This window comes from Desmodus rotundus, chromosome 1 (genome assembly GCF_022682495.2).
Source record: "Desmodus rotundus isolate HL8 chromosome 1, HLdesRot8A.1, whole genome shotgun sequence".
NCBI classification, from domain to species: Eukaryota; Metazoa; Chordata; class Mammalia; order Chiroptera; family Phyllostomidae; genus Desmodus; species Desmodus rotundus.
Genome location: NC_071387.1, coordinates 77,702,100 through 77,716,324, shown reverse-complemented (window position 1 = coordinate 77,716,324; position 14,225 = coordinate 77,702,100). Strand labels below are relative to the sequence as shown.

The window sequence follows — 14,225 nt, the reverse complement described above, 5'->3', positions numbered from 1 at the left end:
AAAATGAATTGGCTGGAACCTTGACCTTGGACTTAGAGCCTCCAGAACTGTAAGAAAACAAACTTTTGATGTTTGAGCCTCCTCATCTATGGTGTCTTGCTATGGCAGCTGGAGCAGACTAAGAGACATGTACCCTGAAACAAATTCCGTGATGAAAATGATCAGTTAAACTATAGGACACAAAAATGAAAAAGTTATGATCTGCTTACTATTCTTACATTATTGCCTGTTACCTCTTTGTCTGCTCTCAAATAGGCCAGAGAACATGTTAGTTCCTCAGCACTTCCATGTTACCTGCAGAACACTGATGTGGTTATAAAACCAGGAGAACTTGAAGGTCATCCGGCCTTCAGGAAGCTAAAGTCTGAGCTTCAATCTGCTCTAAATAGCCCAAAACTATAGCCACACACACACACAGCAGAATTCAATTCGCCTGCCCCAGGAAAAAACAAAGTTGAGATGTTTTCCTTAAAAATAGATTTAAGTTTATTAAAATTAGAAATATTCTGTGCCTCTTTCCAAAACCACCTCCAAACAAAGTTATCCTGTTGACAAATGAAAAAATTTTCTGGGGAAAATTTTTGAAAATAGTAAAAAAAACCTTTACACTTCCTTAATGTTGACCCAACAAAAGGTATGTAATCAAAGTTTCAACATTTGACTTGTCCACAAGGTGTCTGGATCATTCACTCCGAAGGAAAGGGGCAGGGAGAACTGCAATCACCGGTGTGATGTGAAGTATGCAGAAGTTCCTATCTACTCTGTCGGTTAACACTGATGTAATAGCAAAAGACCCCCAAGGGAAAGGCTTCACTGAGCTGTGGAGAACAGATGAACACCAAAGAGGACAGGAAATACCTTCTGGGAAGACTTATATGTGTTCAGCTGAACATTAACAGGATACGAGTAAAAAAATCAACATTCTGTGATCAGTAAATTTAAAAACAAGCTCACTTCTTTTGGGCACTACCGATATTCCTACCATGCTAGCTTTCAAATTCTAGAAAAAGATAAAAAGATTAATAAAAATAGAGAATGTAGAAACTGCTGACTTTGTGCCTGGAGGAATGGCACTAGAACGCCAGTGCTCATGTGCTCCGTGTGCAATGCAGCAGCACCCTGTGTGGAGGCCGGGGGATGCTTCTGCGCCAGGGGTCAGTGGGCTGGTGGTGCTGCACACCCTCCCTGTATGCAGCTCCCAGCCCAGGTCTCCTAAGAACTGAGGGCCTACTTGGCCATCTTGCGGATCATGTAGTTGAGGATGCCCCCGTTGCGGAAATAAGTGAGCTCCACATCGGTGTCAAACCTCATGACGGCCTGGAAGGCCTTCCCAGTATCCAGCTGCAATGACAAAGAAGCAAAGAAGAATCACTGAGGAGGAAGTGAGACAACTCAGTCAGGAAGAGCTGGTGCCCAGCCTGCCCTCAGGTTGGGCACTCAGAGTGCATTCCGCACACTGCACCACCAGCAGCTGCTGGGAACAGTCTCTGGTCCCAGCCCAGACCCACCGAATCAGAAGCTACATTTTAATAAGTTTCCCCACAGATTCATCTGCATAGGAAAGTACCGCAGAATATAAATAATGAGCGTGACAGATATCTGAGAATTAGAAATGGCCTCCCTGGGCAGCAGTCACTGGTGACCTTTGGGATGGAGATCACTTTGAATAGAAGTGTCTCAGGTCAGCAGAGGTTTCATCAAGGAGGTCCCTTAGGCAGCTGGCCCAGCTGCTCCCCTTGGGACACAGACTGTAGCAGCTGCCTGTTAGTCTAAATCCCCCCGGGGACCTCGGTGCTTCATCCTTACCTCACTTAGGGATGGGGAGAATGTGTCTGTTGTTCACATTATTATAATAAGAAGGTGTTTTTTAGGTAAGGTCCCATCCCTGAGCTTTCATCACGATTGTCTGGGCCAACTGAGATTGGGAGGAATGGAAGAAAGCTTGGAGGTAAGAATGGAACTGATGACAACTATGAATATAGAAATATATGATATATTGTGAAGGCAGTTAAAAACGGTGCTGGTAGAACTCTTAAGTCTAGTGCAGTCCTACTGTTTTCTTTGCTTTTGTTCTTCCAAATCCCACGGGTTTCCTTCTAACCAGACTGATTACAAACTCAGGGTCCCTTTTAGTTGGCCCTGGCATAGAGAAGCCCGGCTTACCTTGACCTGGACTTTCATTCGTGGTTTGAGGTTTCCTGGGATGCTGATGGTGTATCGTTCCTGCCCTGTGAGTCCCAGGGTGTCTGCAGTCTCCCCAGGGAGGTATTCGAGGGGGATCACCCCCATTCCGACCAAGTTACTGCGGTGAATGCGCTCATAGCTCTCAGCCAGGACAGCTTTGATTCCCTGATGAGCCAAGAGAGAGTTTGGACACAGTTCCAATTTTTCCTTATATACACAGAAACTTAACAAAAGGCTTCTTAAGTCAAAAACTCTTCTCACACCTAAATTCTTTATAAGTACCAATTAATTGTTTACATAAAATGGTACTCCCTAGCTATAATTAACACAGTAGTCAGTCTTAAATGATCGCCTACAAAGTACAGGCACTGTGTAAGCACTTCAATGGTTTTCCTCATTCTCTTTCCACCCACCCCAGGAGGTAGATGCTATTACTGTCAGCCTTACTCAGGTGGTCAGGGGTATATCTGGTATTTTGAACCCATGCAGCCTGACCACACACACCAGTCTGTGATGCCTCTTAGCAAATTCCATTGTAACTGAAAGCCACATCATAAAACAACATAAAGAGAATTCATTTCTCCTGGCTGGTCTGGCTCAGTGGATTGAGTGCCGGTCTGCAAACCAAAGTGTCGCCTGTTCGATTCCCAGTCAGGGCACATGCCTGGGTTGAGGGCCAGGTCCTCAGTTGGGGGCGTGTGAGAAGCAACTGCACATTGATGTTTCTCCCCCTCTCTCCCTCCCTTCCCCTCTGTGTAAAAATAAATAAATAAAATCTAGAAAAAAAGAAAATTCATTTCTTTCCTTTCAATTCTTCCATTATTGTAGATGCATTGGTGGACATGGAAGATTTAATCAAAAAAGCAACTTGCAGAACACACTACAAAGAAAGTAAATGATTATGTACTGTGCACTGCTTTTCTCCTTCCTATTCCAAACATCAAACTGTATTGAATATAATGTTGACATTATAATGTCATTTAATGACCTATAATGTACATTTTATTAGTAATCTGTAACAATATACAGCAATGATCAATAAACCAGGATATTCGATTAACTAAAACACCTCATTCTCAAATATTAGTTAACTGTAATAAAATACTTAGGTATTCCTAAAAGGTCTCTTGAAATCTAGAGTACACTTTTAAGATCCCCTGCATGAGGGTCACTCAGGGAGCTTACTAAAAATGTAGATTCTTGGGCACTACCCAGATCTACTGAATCAGAATCTTATGCAGAGAGCGTGGGGCAGGAGGAAGACAATGATTCAGCAGTGCTTCTCAACCTTTGCTGCATATTTAAGAGACTCTGGGGAGGTTTGTAAAATCCTGACATCCAGGCCTTTTTCCTTACCTGTTAAACTCTAATCCCTGAGGATGAGATCCAGGCACAGGTATTTTTATAAATCTCACAGGGGTTTCCAAATTTAAAAGCATTTATGGGGGAAGCGCAGATTCTTCAGGATAATAGATATTGTGTGGCTTTATGGGTATATGTATTATGTATTTTGGGAGGAAGTAGAAATCTTTGTAAAACACATAGTACTCGTGTCCCTGACTCTGTATAAATGGCTGTGTGGGGCTGTAGATGCCACAGATCACAACCATCTACCCTCTCGGAGTGAGTTCAGCTCAGGAATGCTGAGTGGCCCTGACTGGGCAGCTAGAGAACAAAGTATATGCTGTCTGGACAGCCAGGACTCAGCAGCTCTGTGGAGAAGTCTGGACTCTGGAGCACCTTCAGCGTGACAGTCCTCCCCCTCCCCTCCCCAGATCTTACGGTTCCCCACCTAACTGCTCGCTGCTCCCATTGCTGCTGTCAGTGTCCACCTCCGTTCCTAAAAATCCCTTCCTTCTTTTCTCTGGTTCTTTTCAGCAGTTTTTAAAACAAGCAGGCCCCTGATATATTACCAAGTAATCAGAGAACATCTTTTCTTTTTTTTCCTACAGAGCAAAATGATTAAAAACCCAAAATAATAGGTATGTGATACTCAAAGACTTTCAGAAGCCTGGACATCTGGGGAGCTGCCTGCCACACAGCCACGTTTTCTACTGTACTTGTGCATAGCACTCATTTAGTGTTTCCCAAATGCATTAATTGGCTCAAGCTACGCATTATTTAAACTGGCATCCGCTAAGCCATTTTACCCTACCCTGAGGATTAAAGCCCGGCAGCAGAACTCTTCTCTGTGTTCAAGCAAGTGCTCAATTGGTGTGAGCTGTCTGTGGTCTGTGTGCCCCTCCCATGTGGAAATCTCCAGCAGGTAAGCCCTGAAATGGCTGAAGGGTCGAAAGAGCGTTTTACTGCCTATAGAGAGAGCATCCTTCTCTAATGAGTCTATAAGCAGGTTTTCACAGGCAATGAGTAAAAAGCAGTAATAGAAAATATTTTCCCGAGTTGAGCCAAAGCTCAGGCTCTTTACTTTTTCCCTTCCATGAACCTGGAAGACAATTCAGTAGCAGCAGCCCTGGCTTATTTTTGAAGTTCACCTGCGACAATGGCCTTAAATAAATTTTGGGTCCTCAACCTCTGGGAACAGTATGAAAACCATTAAATTTTTCCCCATAAAAAAAAAGACATGTAGCCCTGGCCGGGTGGCTAAGTTCATTGGAGCGTCGTCCCATACAACAAAAGGTTGACGGTTCGATCCCCAGTCAGGGCACATACCTATGTTGTGGGTTCCTCAGTTTGGGTGCATACGGGAGGAACCAATTTCTCTTTCACATTAATCTCTCTATCTCCCATCCTCTCTCTAAAAAACCAATAAAAACATAAGCTTGGGTGAGGATTAAAAAAAAATGACATACACACGAGCTTTTGGATATATTAGAGACTGCACAGATCCTTCCCCACAGCTGTTCTACTGACACCCCCAAAGATCCATGGTTCCCAGAATATGTCTGACCTGAGGGAACAAGTTCACTCTAGATTACCCTTCACTGAGAAAAGTGAAGCAAGATCCACCAAGAAGCGGGAGAGGCAGGTAAAGCACGAGAATTGATTCCCAGACCCATTCCCAGCTTCCCTTCTTCTCCAAAACGGCGGCTGTCTGCTGGGATGTCCCTATGTCATACTCACCAGGAGGAAAGGGCCCTTGGCTGCCCAGTCACGGGAGCTGCCCGAGCCATACTCTTTGCCGGCCAGAATGATCAGGGGAAGGCCCGCCTGCTTGTACCGCTCGGCAGCATCGAACACATCAAGCTGAGAAGAGAAAAGGAAGGTACTACAGATGCAGTAGAGGCACAGAGTGCAGAACAGGCCAGTGGGTCTGGCTAGTCCACATGTCACTCCATTTAAGGTTAGCCTCAGAGCCTGACAAAGTAGATATTATTTCTACTTCCCAAGTAAGAAAAATGAGAATCACAGAGGGAAATAAACTGATGTGGGCTCCAGAGCTGGTCTGAGGTGGAGCTGGGACTTGAACCTAGGCTTATCTGACTCAGAGTGCAGGCTTTCCTGACCTCTCACATGTCTCCCACCAAAACAATTCCAGCAGTAATATGCCATCCAAGTGGTTCCCGTTAGGACCCAAGCAGGCTTCTACCAGCCTCTATACTCCTTCTTTTCCTAGTAGAATGGTGAATTAAATTAAATGCTAATAAAGTAATAAAACAGCACTTCTTGTAAATATCCTCTACCTTAACCTGGAAGAGGAGGAATTTCCCCCTCAAGTACTATGAACTCAGATCATTTCAATCAGAGGTTTTTAAAGCTCAGTTCCCAGGAAACTATATTTAGTTAAGCCATGAAGCAGAATCTGTAAGCAGGAAGAGGAGGAATCACAATTTAAAGGGTATCCCCATCAGTGATGAGCTCTATGTACACGGACACTTGGCAAAGGGACTATAGGCAGCAAAAAAAAGGATGGGGCTGCGAAGAAAAAACAAGGCGAAAAGGAAGGTGACCGTATAGACCCAGAGCCTGACAAATGCTGGCTTCTCAAGGAAGCAGAAGACGCCATACTCACAATTTCTCCAGAAGGCAGATGTATAGTCTGTGGTGCCTGCTTGTTCAAAAATTTGTTTAATAAGCGAATGTTGGCAAACGTCCCACGTACCATGATGGCATCGTTACCTCGGCGGGAACCGTAGGAGTTGAATTCTCGTGGAGTCAGGCTAATAAGGCAAGAGGGAGAGAAGCAAGTTTAGTGTATAAGCTAAGAGTAAGCTTAGCTTATATCAAGAGTAAACTTAGCTTATATCAAGAAAGGAGAAAAAACATAAACCTCATTATTTCTCTAATCTACCAAGCATTGTTCTCTAAGGCAGAAAAACTGTTGCCATAGCTTCAACGGAGGGCAGAGTGTGAGGGGAGAAGGGGAGTGGTAGGGGGAAATTCAACATTCTCCCAGGCTCTACCTGCCATCTCATAAATCTGGGTAGATAAAGCAGGAGGAACTCTGATAAGGGTATTTATTTTATTTATTCAGTAAGGTAGCCTGTAAAGTTTCACACACAAAAAAAAATTAAAAATGGGCAAGAAAAAGGAAGTAAAGACAATAATCAGGGTAAGCCAGTTAGGTGGAGCTAACAGTGGGGGAAACAAAATGCATTCCATAAACTAACCTGGAGGTTCAAATCTGTACCTGAGTTATGAGGTAAGGGAAGTCAATCGAAAGGGAAGACACACAACTGGCAACATGATTTATAATTTCATAAGCTACAAGTCAGAACAATGCTAAAGAGGCAGAACCACCATTTCTCCTGGTCCTGAAATCAGAGAAAAATCTTGTCAGTGGCCTCAATGAAAGGGACCTTCAGAGTGTCAGGAATAACATTTTACAATGAACATAGTCACCAGTTCACTGGGCTGTTTCTTAATTTGCTAGGAAATGCAAGTGAGTGTTAATGTGATTTAAAGGTTATATCTAATTTGAAGATTGAGAGAATTTATAAATGGATTTCCGGAACAAATGAAATTATTTCCAAAATGTTGTGAATATGTACATTTTTCTGGGAAGTTGTTATATTTGCTTTCATTCAATTTCCTAGAGTCCACGTCTCAGAAAAGGTCAATAATTACCAATCCCCCCCCCAAAAAAAAATGGTGTTGGATTTTGTTCCTCAAATTGGCTCTGGGCCCCATCCCTGAGGAAGCTGATCTGGGAGATGGGGTTGGGAACCAGGAATTTTAATCTCCCAGGTAATTCTCATGGAAAGTCACATTCGGGACTGACTTCAGTTAGTATGGGTGTATTAGAACAGTAGATAACATTGGTATATACCTTTTAAAGTCCAGATGTGACTGAAGGACTGATGAGTAACTGTGTGAACTGCCAACCTCAAAGCAGTTCTCTGTGGAGAACGTGTCTTTGCACCAGGAGTGGCAACGCACTCCAGGTTACACTCCTGCTGAGGTTCAGGTGTACCCAAGCTCTGCTGCAGGTTCAGAGCAAAACCTTGTACTGTAACTATGAGGCAAGCTGGGGGCAGAGGTGAGAGTTGAGCCTCCTGAGTACAACTCTTGCTCAAAGATTGTCCCTTCTTGCTCTGAGGGGGTTCACGTGCTAACAGATTCTCCCATGGAAGCCTTGAAGCAGCAAACAGAAAGATTGGTTTTCAAGCCCCAGGGTTCAGTGAAAAACCACAGTCTGATTCCAAAGAGACTGGACAAAAGAGAAATGCTGGTCTAGTCACTCCGTGTTTACCTTTAGTCCCCACTTCAATCACACTTACCCTCTGCTAGTTAAGTAGCGAGCAGCAGGGCTGTTTCTTGCAATATTTCCAGCTGGAGAGATGTGGTCAGTTGTTACTGAATCTCCCAAATTTAACAGCACATAGGCATCCACAATAGATTTAGGGGGCTGAAGCTCTAAAGTCTAGCACAGAACACAACAGGTTAGTGTTTGCCCAGGTGTTCTCCAACAAGTCATGAGGGAAGTCTCAACAGTAGTGGTCCATGGACCTGAACCAGATGACAGCCCCACATCAGTGCATAGGAAACTTTAGGGTTTTTTTCCCCCCAGTTTTATCAGAAGTGCTTTAAAAAGTAAGATGAATTTACTCAAAACATTTACATTTCACCCTTGAAGGGAAGGCAAAGTATTGGCACTGTCCCCTCAAAAGCAGCAGGAATGCAGCTGCAAATGACATTTTCTTTCTTCATGTCCACAGAAATGATGACATTCCTTTTTTCACATCCACAGAACTCCCCAGAGGCTGAGGGCAGCAGGATTCTGACTTCCCCACCCATCCCCTTCCCACAGGGATGCACCGGGGGATCGCAGGCTCCTTGGTCAGCAGTTTCAGGGAAGACCTCCCTTGTTTGGATGGGAACAAGGCTTAGATGGCAGACCCTGGGGACATTCTCCTAGAACAGTCTCAGTCTCAGACTTCACCAAGTCTGTGTCCAGGTGGCTTGATCACCAGGGTGTCTCTACAGAGCCACACACGACCCCTGGACAGAGAAACTGTAGGCTCACTGCAGCCAACTATCCCAACTTCCCCAAACTTGCCCCAGGAGTATTTGCTTGGGTTTGTAGAAGTTTTAATGAAACAAGTAGTTAAACTAAGGGTATGGGATAAAAAAGTAGATGTTATAGGGAAAGAAACTTTTTGAAGAATTCATTTTGTTAAAAATAAAAAGTCATACCAGGTTTTCAAAGAATGGTGGTGACTTTATGTATGTGGATTTGGGATTCCAGTAATACAGCTTATCTGATGGGGCTGCTAAGGCATTCCAGCTTTCGTTCACAGTCTTAAAAAAAGAAATAGAAAGAAAGAAAGAAAACATGGCAATCTAATTACATTCTATTCTAAGGAAAACTTAATATGTAAACATAAAACATATATTCAAGCTAAGCATACAATAAAAACATTCTTATTCTAGTTATACAAAAGAGTTCCTTTATCCTAAGATAATACCATGCTAAATAACTTAAAAATACATGTGCACTGTGACAGGCACCCAAGGACCCCACTCCTGGGATTCACTCCCTAAAGGGAGCCCCAGCCCCTCCCGCTGAGTATGGGCTGAACCTAGTGTGACTCATTCCTAAGATTTGGTAATAAAGAGACTCTGCCTTCTGTGGCTCTCATTCTCTCTTGCTTTCTCACTTGGTTCCCCTGATGGAAGCCAGCTGCTCTGCTGAGAACTGTGAAGAGGTTCCCTAGCAACACATGGAGAGAGGCCACTGGCTGGTGGTCATGCAGGAACTGAGGTCCTCGGTCCAACAGCCTGTGGGGCACTTTATCCTGCCAACAACCATGTAGGTGTGTGCCCTTAGAAGTGCATTTTCCCCAGCTGAGCCTTCAGATGAGCTGCAGCCCACGACACCGTGCCTGAAGCCTTGTGAAGGCACATGCACCCAGTTCAGCCACACTTGGGTCCACAGACAATGACAGAGAATCAGTGTTTGCTGTTTTAACCCACTAAGTTTTGGGGTAATTTGTTTTACAGTAATAGATAACTAATCCATATGCTTACAAATATAACAAGAAATAACAATCCAGATTTGTACCAAAGGGGGAATTATTTACTCTCTGAAGGTTTGGGGAAGTAGACTTCCGAGTCCCATGGTCATTGGCGAGCAAGTGACAGCTGCTTTGAATAAAAATAGGTTGAATTCTCTCCACAGGTCCATTAACTCAGCTTTTGAATAAATGCATTTAGTCCAATGCCCCAAAAGCTCCCTCAGACTGTTTCTCAACGAGCTGCTTGGGGGAGGGCACAGTGCAAGAGTACGATCCCTGTTTTACCCCTCTCCCCAGTCTGCTCTCTTATTTCAAACCCAAGCCTTTGTCAGCAGCCCTTGGGCCAGCCTAACACAGGAAATAGGGAAAGGAAGAACATCCAAGGGTCTCAGAAAATAATACTGAGCCCCATACCTTTTATCCCTATTTGTAAAGTGCACAAAAGTTTTATTTATTTAAGTAGTTTGGTGCTTTCTATTGAGCAGTTCTATCTGTTCATTTGTTTAATTATTTATTTATTTTTAAGCTTCCAAATAATCCTGAGACGTGCACTCCACCAAATGACTCCACCTCAGTGACACATGAGAGTGACATGGGGGAGAGGTGGGGCTCAACCACAGTTGACACAACACCCCAGGGTGACTGAGAAAAGGAGAGTTAAGGAGAGCTGTCCAGGAATCACACACAACCTGAGGCCTTTCTCCTTGAGGGTGTCGTCCACTTGTCCAAATCTGGGAACACGCGGGGAGCATGGAGTTGGTAAAAATGTGAGTTGCAGGAGAAGAATGACTGAGAACCACTTCCCTGGTTCTCTGAAGAGGGAGTAAAAACCTCTCTGTAGTTTACACACCCATTAGCCTCAAGGTCTGCAGAGATGACACAAAGGAGCCGCTTTCCCTTAGATTCTTGGGGGCGGGTGGGACCTCACCTCTATTTTCTGATAGACCTCCTTAAACATCCCAGGGATGACGTACTTCCATTCCACCGCCTGGATCTCCTCTCTATTTGGCCAGATATCTTTCAGAAACACCTGTTGTCCCTTTGCATTTACCCCTGGGGAACAAAATGTTTATGAATGAGAAAAACACAATTCAATACCCCCTTTCCACTATTATATACAGTCAAGTCTTGTTCTTTGTGGTAGTTTTGTTCTACAGAGCTCATGCAAACACTGCTGTAGTGAATACTGAACCACTGCCCCAGACGAAATGCAGCGTTAGGTGTCTGAGAGCCTCTGGTCACATTTTTGTCAACTGATCAATATACAACCTTGTTTTATATGTGTTTCTGCTTCTAGACACCTTATTTAATGTATATTGTTGATACCTTACCACTGACACTGCCAACAGCACTATCACGCATGCACAAGTGAAGCCTATTTAGCTCATGACACATCATGGGTTTACTAGGCTTAGGAACACTAGACAGCGCTTTAGCACTATACTTGGAGGCCATTGTAAACAGTGAAATCACCAACAAAAAGCACGAAAGTGCAAAACCATGGCACTAAATAGATCATGACCGAGATTTCTCTTTACAGGATGACAGCTAAAATAAGAGGGCAGAGGACCGCCCCGTCTGACTTCCCGGGGGAGGTGCATGCCGAGTGACTCCGTTTTCCCTACTCTGGCATGTCTGCGAATGACTACAGAAGCACCATGAGCATTGACTTGGGGGCTAAATACATTTGAGTGAATGGGCAAATTTGCGAGTATGGAATCCACATATATGAGGATCACCTGTACCTCTGAAGTAGTCATTTCCTAAAGGTAAATTGAAAGGGCATTATTTTCATAATACCTAATTTGCTTAGAATGAATTGAGGCGGGGATAGGAAGCAAGGAGACCAGAGGAAAGGACATAAAACATCATTTTCTCTGAATTTTGAGAAGTTAAACTATCTGGAACGTGTTCCTATAGAGCAAATATTAAAAACATGCCTATGATTAGCTTAAAGCAGGAGATAGAAAAAGGACTGGAGAAGAAGCCAGAAGAGCAAGATCTCCATTACTTTCTGTACTTATTTCCCTTCTGTCGTCCCTTGCCTTTTAGTGAATTCTTATTTATTTCAGTTATATTTGAGCTGTGTATTGGGGAGTAAGGAAAAGACTCCCGTCATCTTATCTCTGGAAGTTCTAGGCTTCATTATTTATTAAGGAAAGCACTAGCTTTCTTCCAATAATACTTTCAAGTTCATTGAAAAAAAATTATAACCACATAAACAAAATCTTACCCAGTGGTTCTTTCTCAAAGTCGATCCTGACGGTCCCAGCAATTGCATATGCTATCACTAAGGGTGGAGAGGCTAAATAGTTGGCACGGGTATTGGGGTGGACTCGACCTTCAAAATTCCTGTTCCCAGAGAGTACTCCAACAGCTACAAGGTCTCCCTGTGTGAGGCAAGGGAAACACTAGGTCACAAAGAAAAGAGACTGCCTAGGCTGCTCATGTTAGACCGTTTGCCAAAGTTTCCCATCACCTGATGTGGCTCTTTAAGCTTTCCTTTCATGGGTCCTCTGCTCTACAGGAGAGCACACAGGGGTGTCCCCGTGGGAGACACTCTTGGTCAGAGATACAGAGAGACGTGTTCGCTGCTCATGAGAAAGTACCAGGCAGGTGAGAAGGCAATATCCTAGTTATTTTGTTGCCTGGGGCCTGAGAACAGGTGGGAAAGACTAAAAGTTGAAAGCTAAAGCAAGCCACACTGACTTGCATTGTTTCTGTAATTCATGCAAAGCAAACCAAGTAGGACTTCTCAACACTACAGAACTTATGGGGCAAAAATCAAGCCAATGCAATTTAGTTCAGATTCATGTGTGTGAAGACTTCTCTGACTTGGAACCAGTTTTCAGATTGCCAGGAACAAACAATTCCGGAGCCCCCTGTACTCAAAACCTGCCTTGACTGAGCATGTGTATCTGGGTGCCACACTACATCTTTTACGTCCATTCTCATCTCGATGCTCACAGTCTGTGAAACAGTTGCTATTATCATCTCCAGTTTACGGTTGTGAAAACTCAGGTAAAAAGAGGTTAATTAACTTGTCCAAGCTTATCTAACTAGTAAGTTTAGCTTGACTCCAGAGTCTATACATCTAACCACATCCCGTGCTTCCCTGAACTTTATTGAAATCACCAGCATTTTGGTCACACATAATAAGAAAAGAGACCACGGCTCTGAAGACCTGCAGACCCCTCTGTCATTACCTGCATGATGGCTTCTACCACAGGTTCAGGCAAGGGCCCACTGTTGCCAATGCAGGTCATGCAACCGTAGCCCACCACATCAAACCTAGGTGCCAAAAGAGATGCACAAGATTAGATAATTCCCAGTGAGCTCCTCTGCTGGTAACAGTTCCTAGAGACCACCGACTTAGAGAAGATAACAGTACATGAATAAGTTTAGTACAGTGCTGCTTCTTCAGCTTTCATTCTGGGAACATTTTGACATATTATTCATTCATTCTAGATCATTCCATTAGATTCCTTTTCAAGTAAATTATAAAAAAAGTCTAATAGAGTGATCTAGAGTTTTTGTTTTGTATTTTTAAATATATAATGTTTATTATGTTTTTCCCATTATGAATAAGTCCCCTTATGCTCAGACATGAAACTGTCTCTATTCACTATTTTTATTATAAAATCCAAGGACTTCTGACTTTTATGAGGCACATGAATAAAGTCTCTGTCATCAGAATTAAGAATACAGTAATGGGGGAGTTGGAGAAACTGTATCTGGCAACAAATAATTCATTTACCTCAAGGAATGAGAACATTTTCAGCTATGGTACATAATCCTTTTCATGCCAAAGGGCAGACTCTCGCTGCAGAGCCAATGCTGGCCCAGTGCAGACAGAGGGTGCAAGCAGCACACCAATGCACAGGCTGATCTCAGCCCCTGCTCCGCCCTTCATGGGCACCCTCGTGTGATGAACAATTAGCACAACTGTCCACAGGAGGACCCTACTCTTGGAATGGAAGGGTTCAAGTCTACATATCATCTCACAAAAGACTATGCAATTAGATATTATCAGATAAGCGTATATCTGTTACAAGGTGAAATAGCAAGATACATGTGGAAGATCATACAACAAAAGCAAAAGAATACTCTCCCTCACCCAAGCTGGGACAGATAAGGCATGACTCCACTTTCTCGCAGGTAGTAGGTGACCACACCACTCCCAGGAGACAGGCTAGTTTTGATGTAAGGCTTCACGGACAGGCCAGCATCCACAGCTTTCTTTGCTAACAGTCCTGTGAAATGGTAAACACAGACACGGTGTGGCGCGGGTGGCCGCCTACTCTAGATACCAGGAACAGTTCTGGAAAGACACTGACTTTTCAGTCTGCATTTCCTGCCACTGCCTGACAGAGCTCCAAGTGTGTTGGCACTTCCTGCTATTTCTGCAAACAGAAATCAAAAGCTCACTGGTCCAAAGTCATTCACACGCATGCAGTAAACTCAAAAGTACTCATGAAAATGAAGAGAAAGATGTGTGCCTGGGTGTCTGTATTTTTTAAAGAGATAAACTTAAAACTGTTTATAAATATATTATAGAATAATTTTTTAATTTTGGGAGGGAAAGGAATATTTCTAATTATGCTTTATTTAAATGAATATTATAAC

General features: G+C 43.5%; 1 protein-coding gene across 1 annotated transcript in view; it reads right to left on the bottom strand.

The window, feature by feature from the left end:
- Positions 1-462: 462 nt before the first annotated feature.
- Positions 463-14,225, bottom strand: part of ACO1 (aconitase 1) — a 59,321-nt gene continuing 45,558 nt past the window's right edge. The window contains exons 12-21 of the mRNA XM_024558281.3: positions 13,717-13,852; positions 12,806-12,890; positions 11,833-11,989; positions 10,528-10,652; positions 8,779-8,883; positions 7,863-8,005; positions 6,155-6,302; positions 5,266-5,388; positions 2,164-2,349; positions 463-1,341 (exon numbers count right to left, since the gene is read on the bottom strand). Of these exons, the coding sequence (XP_024414049.2) occupies positions 1,228-1,341; positions 2,164-2,349; positions 5,266-5,388; positions 6,155-6,302; positions 7,863-8,005; positions 8,779-8,883; positions 10,528-10,652; positions 11,833-11,989; positions 12,806-12,890; positions 13,717-13,852 (1,322 nt within the window). The 3' untranslated portion in view covers positions 463-1,227. The remainder of the gene's footprint in view (positions 1,342-2,163; positions 2,350-5,265; positions 5,389-6,154; positions 6,303-7,862; positions 8,006-8,778; positions 8,884-10,527; positions 10,653-11,832; positions 11,990-12,805; positions 12,891-13,716; positions 13,853-14,225) is intronic.